Source organism: Bufo gargarizans, chromosome 7, assembly GCF_014858855.1.
Source record: "Bufo gargarizans isolate SCDJY-AF-19 chromosome 7, ASM1485885v1, whole genome shotgun sequence".
Taxonomy (NCBI): domain Eukaryota; kingdom Metazoa; phylum Chordata; class Amphibia; order Anura; family Bufonidae; genus Bufo; species Bufo gargarizans.
In genome coordinates this window covers 82,475,238-82,495,721 of record NC_058086.1, presented here as the reverse complement: position 1 = coordinate 82,495,721, position 20,484 = coordinate 82,475,238, and the positions used below count along the sequence as shown (strand labels likewise).

Below are 20,484 nucleotides of genomic sequence, written 5' to 3'. Positions count from 1 at the left end.
AACCCAGTGTCTGGCAGCTGCTGCCAAGGCCAATAAGATAATGGGTTGCATCAAAAGGGGCATAGATGCCCGTGATGAGAACATAGTCCTGCCACTTAACAAATCAGTAGTCAGACCACACATGGAGTACTGTGTACAGTTCTGGGCTCGTGTGAACAAGACAGACAAAGCGAGCTGGAGAGGGTTCTGAGGAGGGCAACTAAAGTAATAACTGGAATGGGGCAACTACAGTACCCTGAAAGATTATCAACATTAGGGTTATTTAGTTTATAAATAAGACGACTGATGGGAGATCTAATTACTATGTATAAATATATCAGGGGTCAGTACAGAGATCTCTCCCATGATCTATTTATCCCAAGGACTGTAACGAGGGGACATCCTCTGCGTCTGGAGGAAAGAAGTTTTGTACACAAACATAGAAGAGGATTCTTTACTGTAAGAGCAGTGAGACTATGGAACTGTCTGCCTGAGGAGATGGTGATGATGATCTGAGTTCAAGAGAGGCCTGGATGTATTTCTGGAGTGTAGTAATATAATAAGGGTTTTTTGCCTTCCTCTGGATAAACTTTGCAGGATAAAAGGAGGAACTGGGTGGACGTATGTATTTTTTCAGCCTCATAAGCTATGTTACCTGTTTTTCTTTTGTTGATTTGACGCTCCATTCCAGAGTTATCATACTTTTTCTTAATATGCAAATTAGACCTTTGGTCAATTAGAGTATCAGTGTTGCAATGCGTGACGTGAACCCATAGCACCCACACTGAATCCTGACCAATTCATTACAATGTGTCTGTGTACATGAGTGTTTTTTTCACACATCAGTTCTGCGTTGCGTGAAAATCACAGCATGTTCTAATGCGTTTTTCACTGATGATTGCTAACCAGACATTGTTTGTAAAAACGCATCAAAACACATTGCACCCGCGCGGAAAAAACTGAACAACTGAATGCAATCGCAGACAAAACTGACTGAACTTGCTTGAAAAATGGTGCAAGTTTCACTGAACGCATCCTGACACAATCCATATTGTTTGTGTGAAAGGGGCCCTAAGTGCTGGGATTGCTTGAAGCCATTAAAGTTTACCTCCAATTATAGGTGAAATATCATTTGCTACAGAAGTTAATATACATTTTCATTTTTCTATATAGTAGATTAGCAAAGCTCAAACAACACAGGCACCCTTACTGCATACTCCTGTGTACAGCTCCAGTATCAGACAGAGCGCTGCATCCATATGGAACCGGAAACCTCACTGTGCTGATTTTATTGTAATCAAAAGAACAGGAGTGAACCTGTGGCCGAGTCGATACATGCAGCCCACAATGCCCTTCTGTGAGGTTCCCAACCATCTGGTCAAGGACATGCTGGTCTGTGTCTGGTGGCTTCTAATATGTATTTTTCATGTCAGAGAAAAGTGATGTGTGCAGGGGAAGGTAAGTACTACTGCTCTCTTCCAGCCATGGAGAGGTGGCCTCACATAAACTTCAACAGAGAAACGCATGGTATCTTCAAGGTAGGAGTTCAGAAAATGGAATCAGCACCTATTAGACATTTGTCATTTAGCTTCAATATGCTTACAATGTCTTGATGCCTCTTAACAATTTTGTTGTAGCCTAGGGATTGGTTCAATATGTGGTCCTCAAGCCAGAAAAGGCTGTACACTCCTGCAATAGAAGATTAGTAGCAGAGACTTCCTGCTGGCTACGAATGCACAGGAGGCAGAGCATAGGGTTCTGTTGTAGTATTTTCTCAGTCATTTTAGAAGAGTAGGGTTCTGTTGTAGTATTTTCTCAGTCATTTTAGAAGAGTGCAGCATGGGCATCTGCATTGCTGAAGCTTAGAAAGGAGAAGGAATTTGCTAATTTATTAAATGGCAAAAATAAATCTTATTGCAAATATGTCAGCATATTTATAAAAGGAGTAAAATGTAAGCTTTAATTGGACAAAACCATAGCTGTTATTTTTCCACTTCTTGATCTCCACGTCTGCAGCTTGTATCTTCATATACAAATGGGTCAATTGGTTCCGCTTCCTCTTTTTCTTGTACAGAAGTTACTACAAATAAAGAAAAAAAGTTTAGTTTTTATCTCAAAATCCGCTTTATTTCGGCTTGTAACCAAAAAGGAAATATTTAGTTCTAAAATAACACAGGAATCACATTATAACCACATAAATGGTAATATCATAAATGTCGGACAGATACAGGTTCCCTACCTAGGTCTAGAATGAGGATCTCCCGACCCTCATGCAACTTGGTCGCATCCAGGTGAAGAACTTATAGTGAGGTGGCTGAACATATGTGCATCTCTCTCTATTCACTTCTATGACAAATATAGAAACTGTTGAGTGCTTTTGCTCAACTGCTTTCATAACGTCCATAAAAGTAAATGAAGAAATATTAATTCTTCACTTGGATGTGGCAGCTGGTGGCCGCCTCAGTGAGACAGGTGTCGAGGGACCATTGTTCTAGATATAGGTGCAGGTCACAGAGGTGGGAACCCTCAAATGTTATAGACTTGGACGTTTAGCTGTATCTTCCAAGGAGCAAAGTTTCAAAGCAGCGGTAGCAGAAAGATGAAGAACATGCAACAAGCACTCTTGATCAATTTTCATTATGAATTCTAAAACATGAACATAAATCTGGTAAGCTAGAACAAGAAGTTATATACATGTTTAAATAAGTTCTCCGGGAATTAAGAAAATGAAAATAGTTAAATATTACTTTATTATAAGTATATTCTCAAATACCTTTCATTATTTATAATGGCTCGTTTTGTCTGGGGAGCATTCATCAGGGGAAACAAAATGGCCGCTGTCCCATTAGTTCACACAAAACCTGTCCTGATCACACATGAGGACAAGTTACTTTACAACACTGAGGTAAAGAGCTGCCTCATCCTCCTCTCTACTTGTCAAGGATTGTGATCCTGAATACAGATGATAAGAACTTTAGCTGAATCTCTAGGGAATTTAGTTCATGAGGAGACAAGAAGTACAGAGAGGACGGACAGGACATACTGTGGCAATGTGTTGCTGTGGCAATGAAGACTGTAAACAAGTGCTGCTGCTAATTAGCCACACCTCACCCTCCTCTCATTTCTCTTCATCTTCTCTATTCCCACAGAGATTCACCTGTATTCAGGATCATGAGTCCAGAGGGGATGATGACGCAGCACTGTGGCTCATTGTGGTGAAGCAACTTGACCGGATGTGTGATTAGGACAGGTTTTCTGTGTACTAATAGGATGGCAGCCATTTTATTTCTCCTAATGATTGCTCCCTAAACAAAACAAGCCATTCTAACTAATGAAAGGTAATTTGAATATATTTATTCTAAAATAACATTTTGGTATTTTCATATTTTTTTATTCCTGGAGAACCCCTTTAAGGACTGCTCTTTTTATAATGTCCGCTTTCAATTTATTCATGCATTTCTAGGAGGAATAATAGAAACGACACAATACAGAGTTTTACAACCACATGCAAACCTTATGGAATCAAGACAATTAGATAATTGTCAGCCAGCTTTTCTACTGTGTAGCAATACATAAATCTAAGATATTACACAAAAAAAAAAAAAAAAGGAGAATAATATCACAACTAATCAGGTCCTCCAACCAGCCCAAATCTTAATCCACTTCTCCTCAGCTTCCCTCTGTCTATACATGATTTTCTCATAATTTTTTACCTTATTGATTAAATGTATCCATGTATTTATATCTGGCGTATATCGAGCGAACCAGGTCCGACTGATCAGCACTCTGGACAACATCAGTATCCTACTCAGGAGGATCTTTTGATAATTATGATTATTTAGTTTGGAAGGATCATTAAGCACAAGTACTTGTAATTCAAAGGGGATTCGAATTTTTAGTTTATACATAATACAATTATTTATAGCATTCCAATAATTTATGAGTTCTGGACAAGTCCATATCATATGAAGAAAATCCGCTCCTGCAGTGTCGCATTTAGGGCAGTTAGACGTGTCTCTTAATCCACACTTATTCATCCATAAAGGAGTGATATATAATCTATGGCAAATATAGAATTGTACTAAGACATGGTTAAAGTTCTGGGATAGTGAGCCTAAGTTCCCAAAAATATTCTCCCACCCTTCTAATTGTAAATTTGGACAATCCACCTCCCACGTTCTTTGTCCTGGTGACTGTGTATCACTAAACCGTGCCTTGAGTAATAACTTATATATATTTGAAATCTTTATTCTAGGCAATGTACCCCCTACCCAATCATTCAAAAAGGATGAATTATCTATATCCAACACCAGTTTATCGTCCAGACTGGATAGTACTGAGCGCAATTGAAAATACCTAAACCAGGAAAGTTTTTCTATATTATGTGTCATCTCTATAAATGGTTTAATATCTCTATCCTTAACTACCTGTGAAATATACAAAATTTTATTCTTCTGCCAAAATGTGTCGGCTGCAATATCATCTAGCCTTTGTAGGTGCACATTATGCCAAAGAGGCGTAAATGTAAGTGAGCCCTTCACCTTCACCCATGTCTTAGTTGTGGCCCACGCTTTCAGGAGTAATTTTATAGTCTCTCTATAGCATCGCTCATAGCTCTTCAATAGCCCGGATTCCAACAGGGTAAAAATATTATTGTGGGCGTGACTAGTTACCAACTTCCCCAGCAGTGCACTGTTCTCTGATTCATAACACCTCAATAACTGGGCTGCAATAAAATACCCTTTGAAGTAAGGGAGATTTAGGCCCCCGCACTCCACTGATTTATACAAATATTCCAACTTTATTCGAACTCGCTTTCTTCCCCATATTAAATCATTAATTATTCTTTCCATGAGTTTAAAATACTTATCATGTATCCAAATAGGTGTATTCCTGAGCACATAGAGAAACTGTGGTAGTATCACCATTTTAACCAGCGAAACTCGGTCGGCTCTGGATAGGGGAAGTCTCAGCCAAATCCCTATTTTAGCTCTACTCCTTACCATTATGGGAATCAGGTTAAGTTGTACAAAATTTTGACGCACCACAGGTAGGAGGGGAGGGGTTAGGGAATCGGGGCTGGGGGGGAATTGTATCCTTCTTCCTATTTGTAATTGTAGTGCTTTTTTATATATAAACTAATAAAGATAATCAATTTAAAAAAAAAAAAAGATATTACACAAAAGACTGTTTGGTTAATAGTATAACATTCTAGCTTTGTCACACACCTTACCACTTGGCGACATCCACCATACATCTATGGCAGGTGTTGGGGCTTTAACACCCCCCCGATTAGGGTTTGTTCAAGCAAGGACAATACTGTTTTGAACAAACCCTGTTTGAACCATGAGACTGCAGAGGGGGGGGGGGGGCAGCTTCTGATGGTTATTTCTTAGATTCCAAGATACAGTTGTTAGAAATAGGTCTCAGTGCGAGCTGCATAAACTTGCATCTCTATATGACATCTAGCACCTTGATCCCAGTCGTGTTTCAAAGTTTAAATTGTCTGCAGCCTGAGATACAGTATTCCAGGTATTCAGCTAGCTGTGAACTCAGCAAGGGTGGATGATCGGTAGGCCAGTAGGAGACATGCTGACAGGGTACAGGGAAAACATTTTTCTGTAGAACAGTATGTGACTCCATCATGAACTTCTTAACCCCTACATCATTTAGAGAGCATTTTCTCTGATTGTCACAGTTGTTTTTTATTTTATTTTATTTTTTTAAGTGAGATGAGTGCTTACTCATCTAATCAACCGTCTGCACCTAATTAGGATTTTCATTGATGCCACATTCCAGACAATTACCAATGTCTGGATCACAAATATCAATAAAGTTTACATTTTACATGTCGCTATCCTGTCCATACCTGACTTTTGCCATTAATAAACATTTACAAATAGTTTTAAAAAAACAGACCAGTGTAGCAAACCAGAGTATTTTTGATCTGATGGCATTATTTGGAGAAGTATGAGGTTGTTGTAGGTTCTTATTTTTTTTAGCAAACCAGAGTAAGCTGAGATATTGCAAAAAGCTGCATAGCACAAAGGGGGAGGTGGGGTCACTGAAAAAGCTGTAGAAGAAGTATTTTTCTTGGCTTTTTGGCTATTTACTTCTCCATAAGAGGGCATTCTATAAGGCTGGGAATACGCAGTGATCTTGGCATCAACACACACTACATGACTATATATCACTATGTAACTATGTCACGCTTCGGTGTGGGAGGGAAACACCATACCGAGCATAGGAGGGAAGGGGGGAAACAGGGAGAACTAGGGAAGGAAGATGGACACCTCCTAGTGAAAACCCTAACCAAAATCCTGGTTGACTACCGGTATGAACAGACCCCAAAGGTAGGTGAGTTCATATGCAGGAATACTTAGAGTCCTATCTAGTCTTATAGAACCCTAGTACTAATGGCAAGGACAAGACTACCTGTTACTCCAAAAGGAAGGACAAACAGTAGTATACTTCAGGCCTAATACAAACAATAGGGAAATGTAACACACAGATAGTTGTAAGTGTTTCCAAGATGACAATAGATGTTCCAGGGAGGAAAGATAATGTTTTATTAGTCCGTTATAATTGAGATGACACTTTAGGGATGTGGACTCCCAGGTATGATATACTGTATATGATGACTTTAGATTGAGTATCTGTGAGAGCCTGCTAAATTATTGTGTGTGCATTGCTGAGTGGATGTGCCTGACTTTATTGTACTCTGTACCAAGTTTATACCAAGTCACAGCAGTGTAGTATAGTTTAGACACTGTGACTTGCTTTTGCAGCCAGGTTTACTGCATAGTATCTGAGAGTATAGTGTCATTATTTTTACATACTAACATAGTTTATAAGGCTGAAAAAAGACATCTGTCCATCCAGTTCCTGTTATCCTGCAAGTTGATCCAGAGGAAGTAAAAAAAAACAACAACTCTTCCTTCTGCAGTGTGTTGCACAAGTTAGTAATTAGGGTGTGGCTATCTAATTAGGAGAAGTTAAATAGCCAGTCTTGAGGGCAGCTCAGTCCTTTGTATCCAGAGGGGAAAAAAAGCAGTCTGGTGTGAAATTGTTTTGGAGCAGCACCTATACGAGCAGAAAAAAAACAAATTTTGTGAGCGTTCACGTGTTTGATTTCCAGTGTATATTTGTATTGTGTGTGACTTTAGATTCAGTGACTCTAGGGGTCTACACTAAATCAGTTGCTTATCACTATACTGTATTGTATTTTTTTGAGTTATCCCCATTAGTATGTGTTGCATTATTGACAGCGCAGTCCAGTGCACATCTTGTCTAATGTATGCAGTCCTGCAACAGCCATTTAATTACATTACAGGAGGTGCAGATAGAGACCTGAGGAGAGGTAATGGAACTGGGGGAGGAATAAAAGGAAGGACTAGAACAGTTCAGAAGGAAAGGTGTAGGGTAAAAAATATACATAAACCTCTCAATTGTATGTACATTAATGCCAGAAGCCTCACTAATAAAACTGGTGAACTGGAATTAGTGATGTGTGAGGAGGACTATGACATAGTGGGAATAACTGAGGCATGGCTGGATGATAGCTATGACTGGGCAGTTAACGTACAGATTTACAGTCTGTTTAGAAAGGATTGTTAAAACCGGAGAGGGGGAGGGTTTGATTTATATAAAGTCTTGTCTAAAGCCCATACTCCGGGAACATATAAGTGAGGGACATGAACATGTGGAGTCACTGTGGGTAGAAATACATGGAGGCAAAAACAATAATAAAATACTAATAGGAGTTTATTACAAACCATCTAATATACCAGAGTTCACAGAAAATCTGCTACTAAATGAAATAGACGAGGCAGCAAATCATGAGGTCGTTATTATAGGGGACTTCAACCCAGACCCAGACATAGACTGGGAAACTAAAACCTGTAGAACTTATAAAGGATACAGGCTCTTGGCAATAACCAAAGACAATTACCTTTCCCAACTGGTTCAGGACCCAACTAGAGGGACGCCATACTGGACTTAGTATTAACCAACAGACGTAACAGAACAACATATGTGCAGGTTGGGGGACACCAGGGAAATAGTGACCATAAAATAATAAACTTCCAATTGTCATTAACAAGAGTGTTTCTTCAGGGAAGAAAAAAATAGCAAACTTAAAAAAAAAAAAAAGCAAAGGTTAGCCATCTAAGAGAGGCCATTGGCCTAACTAAGGCTACTTTCACACTAGCGTTCGATCGGATCCGTTCTGAACGGATCCGATCATATTAATGCAGACGGAGGCTCCGTTCAGTACGGATCCGTCTGCATTAATTACTTAGAAAAAATTCTAAGTGTGAAAGCAGCCTGAGCGGATCCGTTCAGACTTTCAATGTAAAGTCAATGGGGGACGGATCCGCTTGAAGATTGAGCCATATGGTGACATCTTCAAGCGGATCCGTTCCCATTGACTTACATTGTAAGTCTGAACGGATCCGCTCGCCTCCGCACGGCCAGGCGGACACCCGAACATGGCAAGCAGCGTTCAGCTGTCCGCCTGTCCGTGCGGAGGCGAGCGGAGGCTGAACGCCGCCAGACTGATGCAGTCTGAGCGGATCCGCATCCATTCAGACTGCATCAGGGCTGGACGGAAGCGTTCGGGGTCCGCTCGTGAGCCCCTTCAAACGGAGCTCACGAGCGGACAGCCGAACGCTAGTGTGAAAGTAGCCTAACTGGGACAAAGTCCTCAAAAATAAAAATACAGCCACAAAATGAGATATTTTTTAAAAAGCATCCTAAAATCTAATTGTGAGAGTGTCACGGAAGGTGTACAGGAAACAAGACAACACAAAATGAATATATGACTCACTGGATCCAAAACTAAGGAACAAAAAGGGAGACCCCTGCATCAGACCTGGCACTCTCCCTGACTGCTCAACCTATGCAAAAATCCCAATGGTAGATGATCGCATATCCTCGTACCTCGACTGTATAACACCTGGACACCCTATAATAGTGAAGGGACACGACCACCGGCTCCCTACACAAGACACGGAGGGAGTCAGGGTCACCTGGGATCCAGCAAACAGAAAAACACAAAAGAATGCACAACACTTATCTTGTAGAAGACTGGGAAATAGGATCAGCATGCACACACACTCCAGGAAGTTGTATAAACCGCACACTAATGCTCTATGGGGAGGAATTTAATGGGATGCAATCAGTCCAACTACATGACAGCTGAGAGAGGCTAACGAGATGAGGAACTGAAAGCAAAACAAAGGAAGCTCAAGGAGGAGGTTCTGAAAGGCATCTTTCAGAGCTTCTCAGATGTCTGGTGGTGACAGAGAGGTACATACCTTATGGGAATAAAAGGGTAAGGAACAAAAAAAACAACAATGTGGATAAAGTAGAATTGTAAAGCAAGCAATAAATGACAAAAAGAAAGCATTTAAATCACTAAAACACGAGGGTAGTAGGAAAAAAATAGAATATGTAAAATACAAATAAAATCAGCCAAACTAGAAACAGAGAGATTTATTGCCAGAGTGTAAAACTAACCCTAAAATGTTCATCAATTATATAAATGGTAAAAATATAAATCTGAAGGTGTCGGCCCTTTACAGAGTGATGAAGGGGGAGTTGCAGAGAGTGATGAGAAGAAAGCAAAGCTAGTAAATATTTATTTCTCCACTGTATTTACTGTCAGATGAAATGCAGAATGCAAAAGTAAATTCCCCATTAAAAGTGCCCTGTCTGACCCAGGAAAAAGTACAGTGGCATATTAAAATAGACAAATCACCGTCACCAGATGGCATACACAAGAGAATTAAAGGGATTGTCCGAGTTATGAAAAAAAAATACAGCACTGTAAATCTGATGGGCAGCAATATATAACTAACCTAAGCAAGTTTTAGGCAAAAAAGTATATATTTCCTCATGTCCCTGGTTCTCTTCTGGTCCTTTGTTTACCTGCAATAACAACAATCTCAGGTTTTCCTCATGAATATTTGCTCTGCAAAGGGAGCGAATAAAAGTGCTGCCCTGAGTGACATGTCTGCCTGCTGGGAGACTCAGCAGCATGTTGTATTTGTAGGGCTAAAAGTCCCAGCTGTATGAGGAAACTGATACACACAGGATCTTCCCCTTGTTCTTGTGCAATGCTCTGCAGAACTCCTCTGTCAGCTCCTGTGCCAAGCATTTGTCTCCTCACTGCCTGCAGCTACTCAGTAAAGCCTTCAGCCCTGAGTCTGTGCAGCTGAAGATGTTAATGTTTTTCCTCAAGAATGCAGAGAGAGAGAGAGAGCAATAAGCAGCAGCCGGCAGTGCAGGTGTCGTGGCCAGCACAGTGACGTCTCAGAGTACAGGCACATATCTTCTCTCTTGGGCTTGTGCATGAAACATCATCAGAGTAGGGAGTGAAGCTGACATCTCAGGTCAAGGATCAACTGGAGATAAAGAAAGTGAATTGTAAAGTCCTTACATTTGCCTAGTTAGAAACATACAAAGAACAAAAAAATAAATCAGACAACCCCTTTAACCCGTTCGCTACCAGCGCCGTACATGTAAGGCGCTGGAGCAATATGTAAACATGGCGCCCGCTCACACGTGCAGCGGGCGCCATGGCCGGCAGATATCTGCTGTTTCAAACAACAGAGACCTGCGGCTAATTACCGTGACTGTCAATAATGCCGATCGCGGTAATTAAATGCTTTAGATGCCGTGATCAAGTGAGGTCAAGGTATCTAAATGTGCAAAAACCCAGAAGCTCGTGGGCATCGGTACTTGCGCTGCGCCTTTGGGTGTTTAGAGCATTGGAGTGTGTGTTGTTATTATTAAAAAAGGTGGTGCACTTAGGCAAGGTGGGCACTGGAGATATGAGTCCACAATGGTACCTTATGAGCAGAGATTAGTAATAGTCCATAGATACTTCCTGAGATGCCCCTGGGTAGCAATATGGGGTAAAAATCAGGTTAGAGGTGTAAGGGTTACATGAAAATCTCTCTGCACTGCTATAATACAGTGAATGTACAGAAATATGGTGTGAGGGATCTCCCCAAATAAAGGTCCGCTGTAGACATGAAGCTGCGATGTTTGTATCGCTTGTATAATGCTTTGGATTACATATTATTCCAAAGCATTATAGCCTGGCAATGATACACTAACAGGCAATTATTGCCTAATCAACAAATAATGGTGGTAGGCCTGGGGTCCTTTATAAAGCCTCTGGTTGCCATATTAAGGCGTTGCTACCCTGTGATAGCATTGCAAGGTGCCGATGGCTACACAATGGGAGCTCCCTCCATCTGGCAAACATTTTAGATGTTATGGTTTCTGCAGTTTATGGTATTTAAGGGGTTGGCTCTGTAATACATCAGAGTTCCAGCCACAATCTTGTGTGGATTTAAGCAGTGCCCACAAGACCATCATAATGGATAATGGATATGTAACGAACCCCGTTAGTAGTAGCGTCTGGTTCGTCTGGTTTACCCGAACGGAGAAGCACGCAGTGAGTATAGCCCTCCGTTCGGTGCTGGTTCGGTAGATTCCCAAGGTGTAACACTCCCACACACATCACAGGTACAGTTTGGTTCCTCCCTTTGTTTGCCTGGAGACAATTAGTCCAGACACTGTATAAACTAACTATCTCCAGACAATAAACCCACGAAAATTACCCCATAGACAAATTACATGGTACAATTACAGGCCACACAATACACATACATTCACAGGTCTCCCCCTTTGTCTGCCTGGAGATAATTAGTCCAAACACTGTATAACTTAATTATCTCCAGACACTAAACCCACGAAAAGTACCCAATAGACAAATTACATGGTACAATTACAGGCCAAACAATATGCATATCTTCACAGGATATATCTGTCATGGTGCGAGATCTAGTACCTGCTTATGACAAATATTTCTGTCATGAGTAATGGATTATTATTTATCCTGCACAGTGAATCCCATAAAGAAAAATAAGTCAAAATAGAGATACGCCTATTTTGGTCACCTCAACTCCCCAAAAAATGAATAAACAGTATTCTAAAAGTCATACATACCCGAAACAGTATCACAGGCACACCTGTGAAGTGAAAACCATTTCAGGTGACTACCTCTTGAAGCTCATCAAGAGAATGCCAACAGTGTGCAAAGCAGTAATCAAAGCAAAAGGTGGCTACATTTACACCAAGCAGCTGTGGTTCTTAAGCGATATCATGTTGCGACCGTAAGTAAATATATATTATTACATTTTTATTTTTACTGACAAATTGCGTACTATTATTACACTGGTGGCGAACCTATGACATGGTTGCCAGAGGCGGCACTCGGAGCCCTCTCTGTGTGCACCTGCACACTGGAAAAAATCTATGGTGTACCAATATGACTTGTAATTTCCCTGCCATTCATCATCGAGGCCCTTGCTGGGTTTTCTAGGCAACCTGTTAGCAGGGATGGGCAAAATGCGGACGCTAGCTTTAGCAAAATTACAACTCCCAGCATGCAAAGGTTGTCTACAGTTAACAGCCTACAACAGGGCATGGAGGGAATTGTAGTTTTTCAACTGCTGTAGAGCCGCAGTTTGACCATCCCTGTGTTAGTGGATTAGGCAATGCATTACAATACAGAAGTTTAGTAATGCATTAAAAAGGGGTTCAGACCCCCAAAAGTTGAAGTTCCAAAGTTCCAATTGTGGGACAGAAATAAATGTTTTTTTTAATTAAACAAACTAAAATTAAAAAAATAAAATAAATATACAGTACAGACCAAAAGTTTGGACACACCTTCTCATTCAAAGAGTTTTCTTTATTTTCATGACTATGAAAATTGTAGATTCACACTGAAGGCATCAAAACTATGAATTAACACATGTGGAATTATATACATTACAAAAAAGTGTGAAACAACTGAAAATATGTCATATTCTAGGTTCTTCAAAGTAGCCACCTTTTGCTTTGAGTACTGCTTTGCACACTCTTGGCATTCTCTTGATGAGCTTCAAGAGGTAGTCACCTGAAATGGTCTTCCAACAGTCTTGAAGGAGTTCCCAGAGATGCTTAGCACTTGTTGGCCCTTTTTCCTTCACTCTGCGGTCCAGCTCATCCTAAACCATCTCGATTGGGTTCAGGTCCGGTGACTATGGAGGCCAGGTCATCTGGCACAGCACCCCATCACTCTCCTTCATGGTCAAATAGCCCTTACACAGCCTGGAGGTGTGTTTGGGGTCATTGTCCTGTTGAAAAATAAATGATGGTTCAACTAAACGCAAACCAGATGGAATAGCATGCAGCTGCAAGATGCTGTGGTAGCCATGCTGGTTCAGTATGCCTTCAATTTTGAATAGATCCCCAAAAGTGTCACCAGTAAAGCACCCCCACACCATCACACCTCCTCCTCCATGCTTCACAGTGGGAACCAGGCATGTAGAGTCCATCCATTCACCTTTTCTGCGTCACACAAAGACACAGTGTTTGGAACCAAAGATCTCAAATTTGGACTCATCAGACCAAAGCACAGATTTCCACTGGTCTAATGTCCATTCCTTGTGTTCTTTAGCCTAAACAAGTCTCTTCTGCTTGTTGCCTGTCCTTAGCAGTGGTTTCCTAGCAGATATTCTACCATAAAGGCCTGATTCACACAGTCTCCTCTTAACAGTTGTTCTAGAGATGTGTGTGCTGCTAGAACTCTATGTGGCATTGACCTGGTCTCTAATCTGAGCTGCTGTTAACCTGCGATTTCTTAGGCTGGTGACTCGGATGAACTTATCTTCCGCAGCAGAGTTGACTCTTGGTCTTCCTTTCCTGTGGCAGTCCGGCGTCCGCATGTGAGCCAGTTTCTTTGTAGAGCTTGATGGTTTTTGTGACTGCACTTTTTCGGACTGACTGACCTTCTTTTCTTAAAGTAATGATGACCACTCGTTTTTCTTTACTTAGCTGCTTTTTTCTTGCCATAATACAAATTCTAACAGTCTATTCAGTAGAACTATCAGCTGTGTATCCACCTGACTTCTCCACAACGCAACTGATGGTCCCAACCCCATTTATAAGGCAAGAAATCCAACTTATTAAACCTGACAGGGCACACCTGTGAAGTGAAAACCATTTCAGGTGACTACCTCTTGAAGCTCATCAAGAGAATGCCGAGAGCGTGCAAAGCAGTAATCAAAGCAAAAGGCTACTTTGAAGAACCTAGAATATGACATATTTTCAGTTGTTTCACACTTTTTTGTTATGTATATAATTCCACATGTGTTAATTCATAGTTTTGATGCCTTCAGTGTGAATCTACAATTTTCATAGTCATGAAAATAAAGAAAACTCTTTGAATGAGAAGGTGTGTCCAAACTTTTGGTCTGTACTGTATATATATATATATATATATATATATATACATTGTGGTAATATAAGTAGACTTATTAGGTATCACCGCATCCATGAAAACCTGATCTAAACAAAAATCACATCACCTTACCCCTTGGGTTAGAACATTAATATATAAAAACGGAGCCAAACAAAAAAATCTTTTTTCACCTTGCCCAATGATGTCTAATAATGAATGCGCCAAAAATGATATCTCCCAAAAAAGGTAGCAAAAAAAAGCCTCTACTCTTTCAGCAAACAGACCCTGCAAAAAACAATTGGTGGTTAAACAAAAAAAAAGGTGTATAGAAAATTTAGACAAAAACAGTAATGTTTTTATTTTTTATTATAGCACTGTTGATAATCTGCGGGAGCAAACTGGGTCGGTAGATTCGGATGACCCAAATAGAGACTTCGAAATCACCGGATGACGCCACAACAAACCCACCAGAGATGTCACAGCAAATTCAGACATTAAGTGGTCCAGAGGAAACACCAGCAGAGATCCGTCCAGCACCAAGACGCCGGGGCCGGAATCCTCCTGTGCAAGCACCAACAGATAATCCTGCTGTCATAGATAGTCAAGTACTAGACTATCTAAATAGAAATCAATCAGAGAGCCCTGAGGAATTAATGCTCCAATCTCTGGCTCCATTCCTCTCTCGTGTGCCAGAAGTGTGTCAGCCTGTGTTAATGTCTACCATGAACACGATCCTTGATATCTTCTCATGGCCCCAAGGCCCTGCAGAATTGGTACATATAATAAAGCAATACAAATGGAGAGTAATTGGAACACCATGGGTTCTAGTAAACACCCCTGGGCCTTGTCCATCTGTGTCCAGGTGCCCTGTTACTTCCCCACCACTGTACAGCCATGATTGGCCAGCAGCTCTTATACTGGCCAGATACACCAACGTGAACATGAAGAGGGACGGGCCACCTCCACAAGGCCTGCAGGCCAATTTACTAGGGAATTTTTTGACTTGTAAAATTATATTTTTGTTTTTTATATGCCTATCTTCAGACATAAAGTTTATTTTGGTTCTAACGTATTTCTGCGATGTATTTTTTAAAAAGGGATGTGAAACCTCAAATTTTTTTAGTACAGTTAGAAGCCTCTATTAAGGCTCTTTCGCACAAGTGGATGCCATGCGAGTAATCCGCTGTGTGAAAGAGTGCGATACCCTGTTCCGTGTGGTAAGCACGGTGATGTCACCGCAGGTCCTGCAGAATGGGTATCTAATGGCAAAATCAAATTTTAGTTTTTAATATGTAGACAAAATAGTTTTTAAAATTTAGATTAGAAAAAAAATATTTCAGTAGAGAATTAAATTTGAATTTCGCATTGAAAGATACCCCAGCCCGCAAGCCCGCGTCAAGGGTCCTCATTCGCTTGCGAGTCCCTACTCTAACAATAACAACTTGGAAACGAACTAAACTAACTGATCAATATTGTTCTGAGTCAATATTCATTTAGTGCCTACTGCCTGCCATGAATTGCTTCTAACTGCCATGACAATGCGCCCTCTGGGCTGATAAAATAGTCAGCATATAAATCACGACTATGCAGGCCTGATGATCCTGGTCTTTCATGCAGCGTCTGGTCCACGCCAAACGATGAAGAGGTCATGTATTGGTCCAGGTCTGCATCGAAGGAAGCATCGTACATCCTGATGAAATTGTGAAGAAGAACACACGCTTGAATCACCAGGGTAGCATTCTCAGGATCTATTTGTATAGCTGACATAAAGACAATCCACTTATTGGAAAGTAGTCCAAAAGCGCACTCAACATAATGACGTGCACGAGTCAGCCTGTAGTTGAAGACAGACCTCCTTTCATCTAAATCACGTCTTGGGAAGGGCCGCATCACATGTGGTATCAGAGCAAAACCTTCGTCAGCCACAATGACAAAAGAAAAAAAAATGACGTCCAGCTGATCCAGGCAGTCTTCTTGGCTGTGGCAGGTCGAGTTGGTTGGACTGAAGCCGTTCACCCATTCTGGAAGCACAAAATATTCATTCATCAGAAGTGTTCCCATAGGCCCCGATGTCAACAATTATAAACTTGTAGTCACTGTCAACCAAGGCCAACAGGACCACAGACAAATATTGCTTATAATTGAAGAATCGGGACCCTGAGTGAGCCGGCTTCTTCACACATATGTGCTTTTCATTCAGCTCCCCAATACAGTTTGGAAACTGGGCACATTGTTCAAATCCCTGAGCAATACGTAGCCAATCTTGCACTCTGGGCTCCAGCATCACCATCTCCGAAGTCACTCCCAGATTACTTTGCAAGTGTGTGGAACGATCGTAGAAATGGTAGAAATCCCCAGCAAGAACTTAAAGTGCAGTGAGGCAAAAGAGTTCCCTGTTGCCAGGAATCTGGTAAAAAAATAATAATAAGGTTTAAATAACTCAAATACATATATGAGGAGGTGGAAAAAAATAAAAGTGTACATACTTTAGAATATTGGTATTTACCTCAAGGTGACGATTAACCTTTCTTCAGGTGATATGCTGTGCCTCATATTAGTGTTCTGGAAGATGAGACCAGGACGAAGAGACTCCAGCAGACTGTCAAAGGTGGACACAGTCATCCGGCAAAATAGATAAAATTTCTCTGGGTGTTGCCTCAAGTCGGCGTACAAAGTATGAAAGTGTCCCTTTCTGCACCATTGTGAGACAATGGGGTGAACCCAAAGGCGCTTCCTACTCGGTTCCTCGCCCAACATTGGTGACTGCTGTCCGTATCGCCGTGAGAGAAGCCAGTACAGGAGAACTGTATCCGCGCGTGTTTTGGGCATGCTGAACCAACAAAAATCGCCAAAAAGCTATGCAAGCAAAACGGATTCTAACAAAGCATACTACGCTCTAAAAGCAGTAGAAAATGGCGCCTGAGCGATTATGTGACCTTGTTATGTGAGTTTAAATTTGTCAATTTTAACCCTTCTGTTTTTTTGTGGACCGTGAAAAACGGATGACACACACGTATCGCCAGACTTGCTGGCTTCCTCAGGAGTGCCTGGTCCTAAATAACCCATTATCAGATATATATATATATATACATAGTAATCAAATAATAATAGTCTTTACCTGCGTAAAGACTACTATTATTTGATTACTATGTATGTATATATATATATATATATATATATATATATCTATATATAAAAATATATATCTGATAATGGGTTATTTAGGACCAGGCACTCCTGAGGAAGCCAGCAAGTCTGGCGATACGCGTTGGGCTCTTTTCCTGACCGCCACGCATACCCCCCACCATGCTACCTCTATGTTAAGTATTTGTTGATGGATTACATGCACTTTATAATGTCATATACTTATTGATGTGGGGGCATGTCTATGAGATTGTGGTGAGCCGGGGTGGCATGTGTTGATATATGGTCCACATGGCCTTGATTTGTTGTATGCAACGATTTTAACTTATTCTGTGTTGTGTCTGTCTTCTTGAATAAATTTGTTATATTTTAGATGTGCGGCTCCTGTTTCGGTATTCTTTCTCTTTCCTGTTATATTATCTATTAGATTAGAGGCAAAAGCGGGAGTGAGTAGATTTTTTAGCTTATGTATATATTGTTTAGTAGGGTTCCCTGGTAGTGGACTGTAACAGTTTTTGTCCTTCAGAATATCAAGGCACATATTAAGGTATTGATTTTGTCCCAACACTACAATGTTACCTCCTTTATCAGCCGCCTTGATTACTATAGACATATCCTTTTCAAGAGATAACAGACCCTCTAACTCCTCCCTGGTTATCTTGTTTCTGTATCTGGAACCCTCTAATTGTCTGAGGTCATCTATGACCAACCTAAAAAAGCACTAACTAAAAGAAGAAATAAGGAATGTGCTATTTGCAGATGTTCCCTGTCTTCAGACTATGAGAAAAAAACTGCATTGATAAAATGGTGGCGGAGGAATCTCCATCTTTTTATAAATGTCTTCAGTCGTGGTTAAAGGGGTTGTCCCAAGAAAAAATATATTCTACGATTTTCAAATCAGCCCCTGGATCTGAATACTTTTGTAATTGCATGTAATAAAAAAATTTGTATAGCAAGTGAGTTATTCAATAAAATGGATCTGTACGACGCCACCTGCTGTTTGTTTTTTTCTTATTTCTTTGACCTGCTCACATGCTCAGTTTCATCATTCAGCTGCCTTGTGAGCTGTGATAGGGATAACTGAGACACGCCCCTTTAGCTGCAACAGAAAAGACACTCCCCTTGAGCTTTCAGCTTGATATAAATCTAGCAGAGCAATGAATGGGGAGATCTATGGATCATTGGGTGGTACAGGGCTGGTTCTAGCTTTGTTAGAAAGAGGTTGTCATGTACTGTATGATGTTTGATTTTGATTTTTTAGATTATTCATGGGATAATCCCTTTAAATCTGAAGTGAATTCGCCCTTGGCCCTAAGAAAGGTTAATGTAAGTAAAGAACAGAAATCAAAGAGGATCCAGGCATTAGAAAATATAATTTCTTCAGACTCAGAAGAGGAGGAAGATTGTCAATCCTTGGAAAATCTTTGTTCTGAAGCCACATCCTATTCTTCCGGGGGTGACGAAAAAGAGTGATGGCTTTTTGAAGGGTGCCTGGGAAGCTTCCACCTCTTCATTCAGACCTTCTATTGCTTCTACCTGTACTGCCCATTCATTAATTATTTGGCTGTCAGAGTTAGAGGACCAAATCAAGAACAAATTCCCTAGAGGGGAGATCTTGGCAGGGCGTCCAACGATTAAAAAAGGTACTGACTTTCTAGCGGACGCCTTGGCAGATTCCATTAGGCTAGCGGCTCGTTCTTTGGCTCTGGCTAATTCAGCACAGAGAGCCTTATGGCTAATAAACTGGAGTGGAGATTTACAATAAAAAAAGAGACTTTGCGCTGTGCCCTGTGAAGGTGATTATCTCTTTGGTTTAATATTAGATGAGCTGTTAGAAAAGGCAGCAGACAAAAAGTAGTTTCCAGCCCAGACTATTTTTTCTTTTAGGGGTAGATTTAATTGGTCCTTTTGTACCTTTAGGCCCCATTCACACGGTCGAGAATTTCGCGCGGGTGCAATGCGTGAGGTGAACGCATTGCACATGCACTGAATCTGGACCCATTCACTTCAATGGGGCAGTGCAGATGAGCGGGGATTTTCACGCATCACTTGTACGTTGCGTGAAAATCACAGCATGTTCTATATTCTGCGTTTTCACGCAACACTGGCCCCATAGAAATGAATGGGTATGCCTGAAAATCGCATAGCATCAGCAAGCAAGTGCGGATGCAATGCGATTTTCACGCGTGGTTGCTAGCAGATGATCTTAGTAAATTGATCAAAGTCAATTTACTGTATTATTTTCCCTTATAACATGGTTAAAAAGGAAAATAATAGCATTCTTAATACAGAATGCTTACTAAAATGAACTCACCTCATCCTCTTGTTCACGCAGCCGGCATTATCTTCTTTCATCTTTCAGGACCTGCAAAAGGACCTTTGATGACTTAATCGGTGACGTCAGCGCAGGTCCTGCTGAATGAAGATAGAAGGGTCTTCTATCTTCATTCAGCAGGACCTGCGCTGATGTCACCGCGCTCACCATGGTATATAGAGAACACCTAACCCAAACCCGAACTTCAGTGAAGAAGTCCTGGTTCGGGTCTGGGTACCACATTCAGTTTTTTCTCATGGCCGTGCAATACACATTGCACTTGCAAACTAAACATCTGAACACGAGATGCCTGTGTGAAAGAGGCCTTAGAAGTAACAGAGAAGGAGATAGAAGAGATAAAGACTTTAAGGGGGTTGTCCGGGTTCAGAGCTGAACCCAGACATACCCATAATTTCTCCCAGGTAGCCCCCCTGATGTTAGCATCGCAGCATGTCATGCTCCGATACTCTCCCTTGTTCTGCGCAGGATCGCACAGGGCAAGGGCTCTTTTATTTACAACAACACGCTGCCAGGCGGAGGCTTCCATCCAGCAGTGAGCCCGGTGACGTCACCGGCACTAATGGGCACTAAAGCCCGCCCATCAGTGTCTGTGACATCACCGGGCTCACTGCTAGACGGAAGCCTCCGTCTGGCAGCCCTATGGAGAGCCTGGTATGTCATCGGAACTCCAGAAAATGCCTTTGCCCTGCGCGATTTAGCACAGGGCAAAGGAGACCATCGGAGCATG

At 41.2% G+C, this 20,484-nt stretch overlaps 1 protein-coding gene across 2 annotated transcripts in view; it reads right to left on the bottom strand.

Moving 5' to 3' along the window:
* Positions 1–1,620: 1,620 nt before the first annotated feature.
* The window catches only part of L3MBTL2 (L3MBTL histone methyl-lysine binding protein 2), a 517,603-nt gene continuing 498,739 nt past the window's right edge, over positions 1,621–20,484 (bottom strand). For both annotated transcript variants that reach the window (XM_044301290.1, XM_044301288.1), the window contains exon 17: positions 1,621–2,059. In XM_044301290.1, coding sequence (XP_044157225.1) covers positions 2,020–2,059 — 40 coding nt within the window. In that variant the 3' untranslated portion in view covers positions 1,621–2,019. The remainder of the gene's footprint in view (positions 2,060–20,484) is intronic.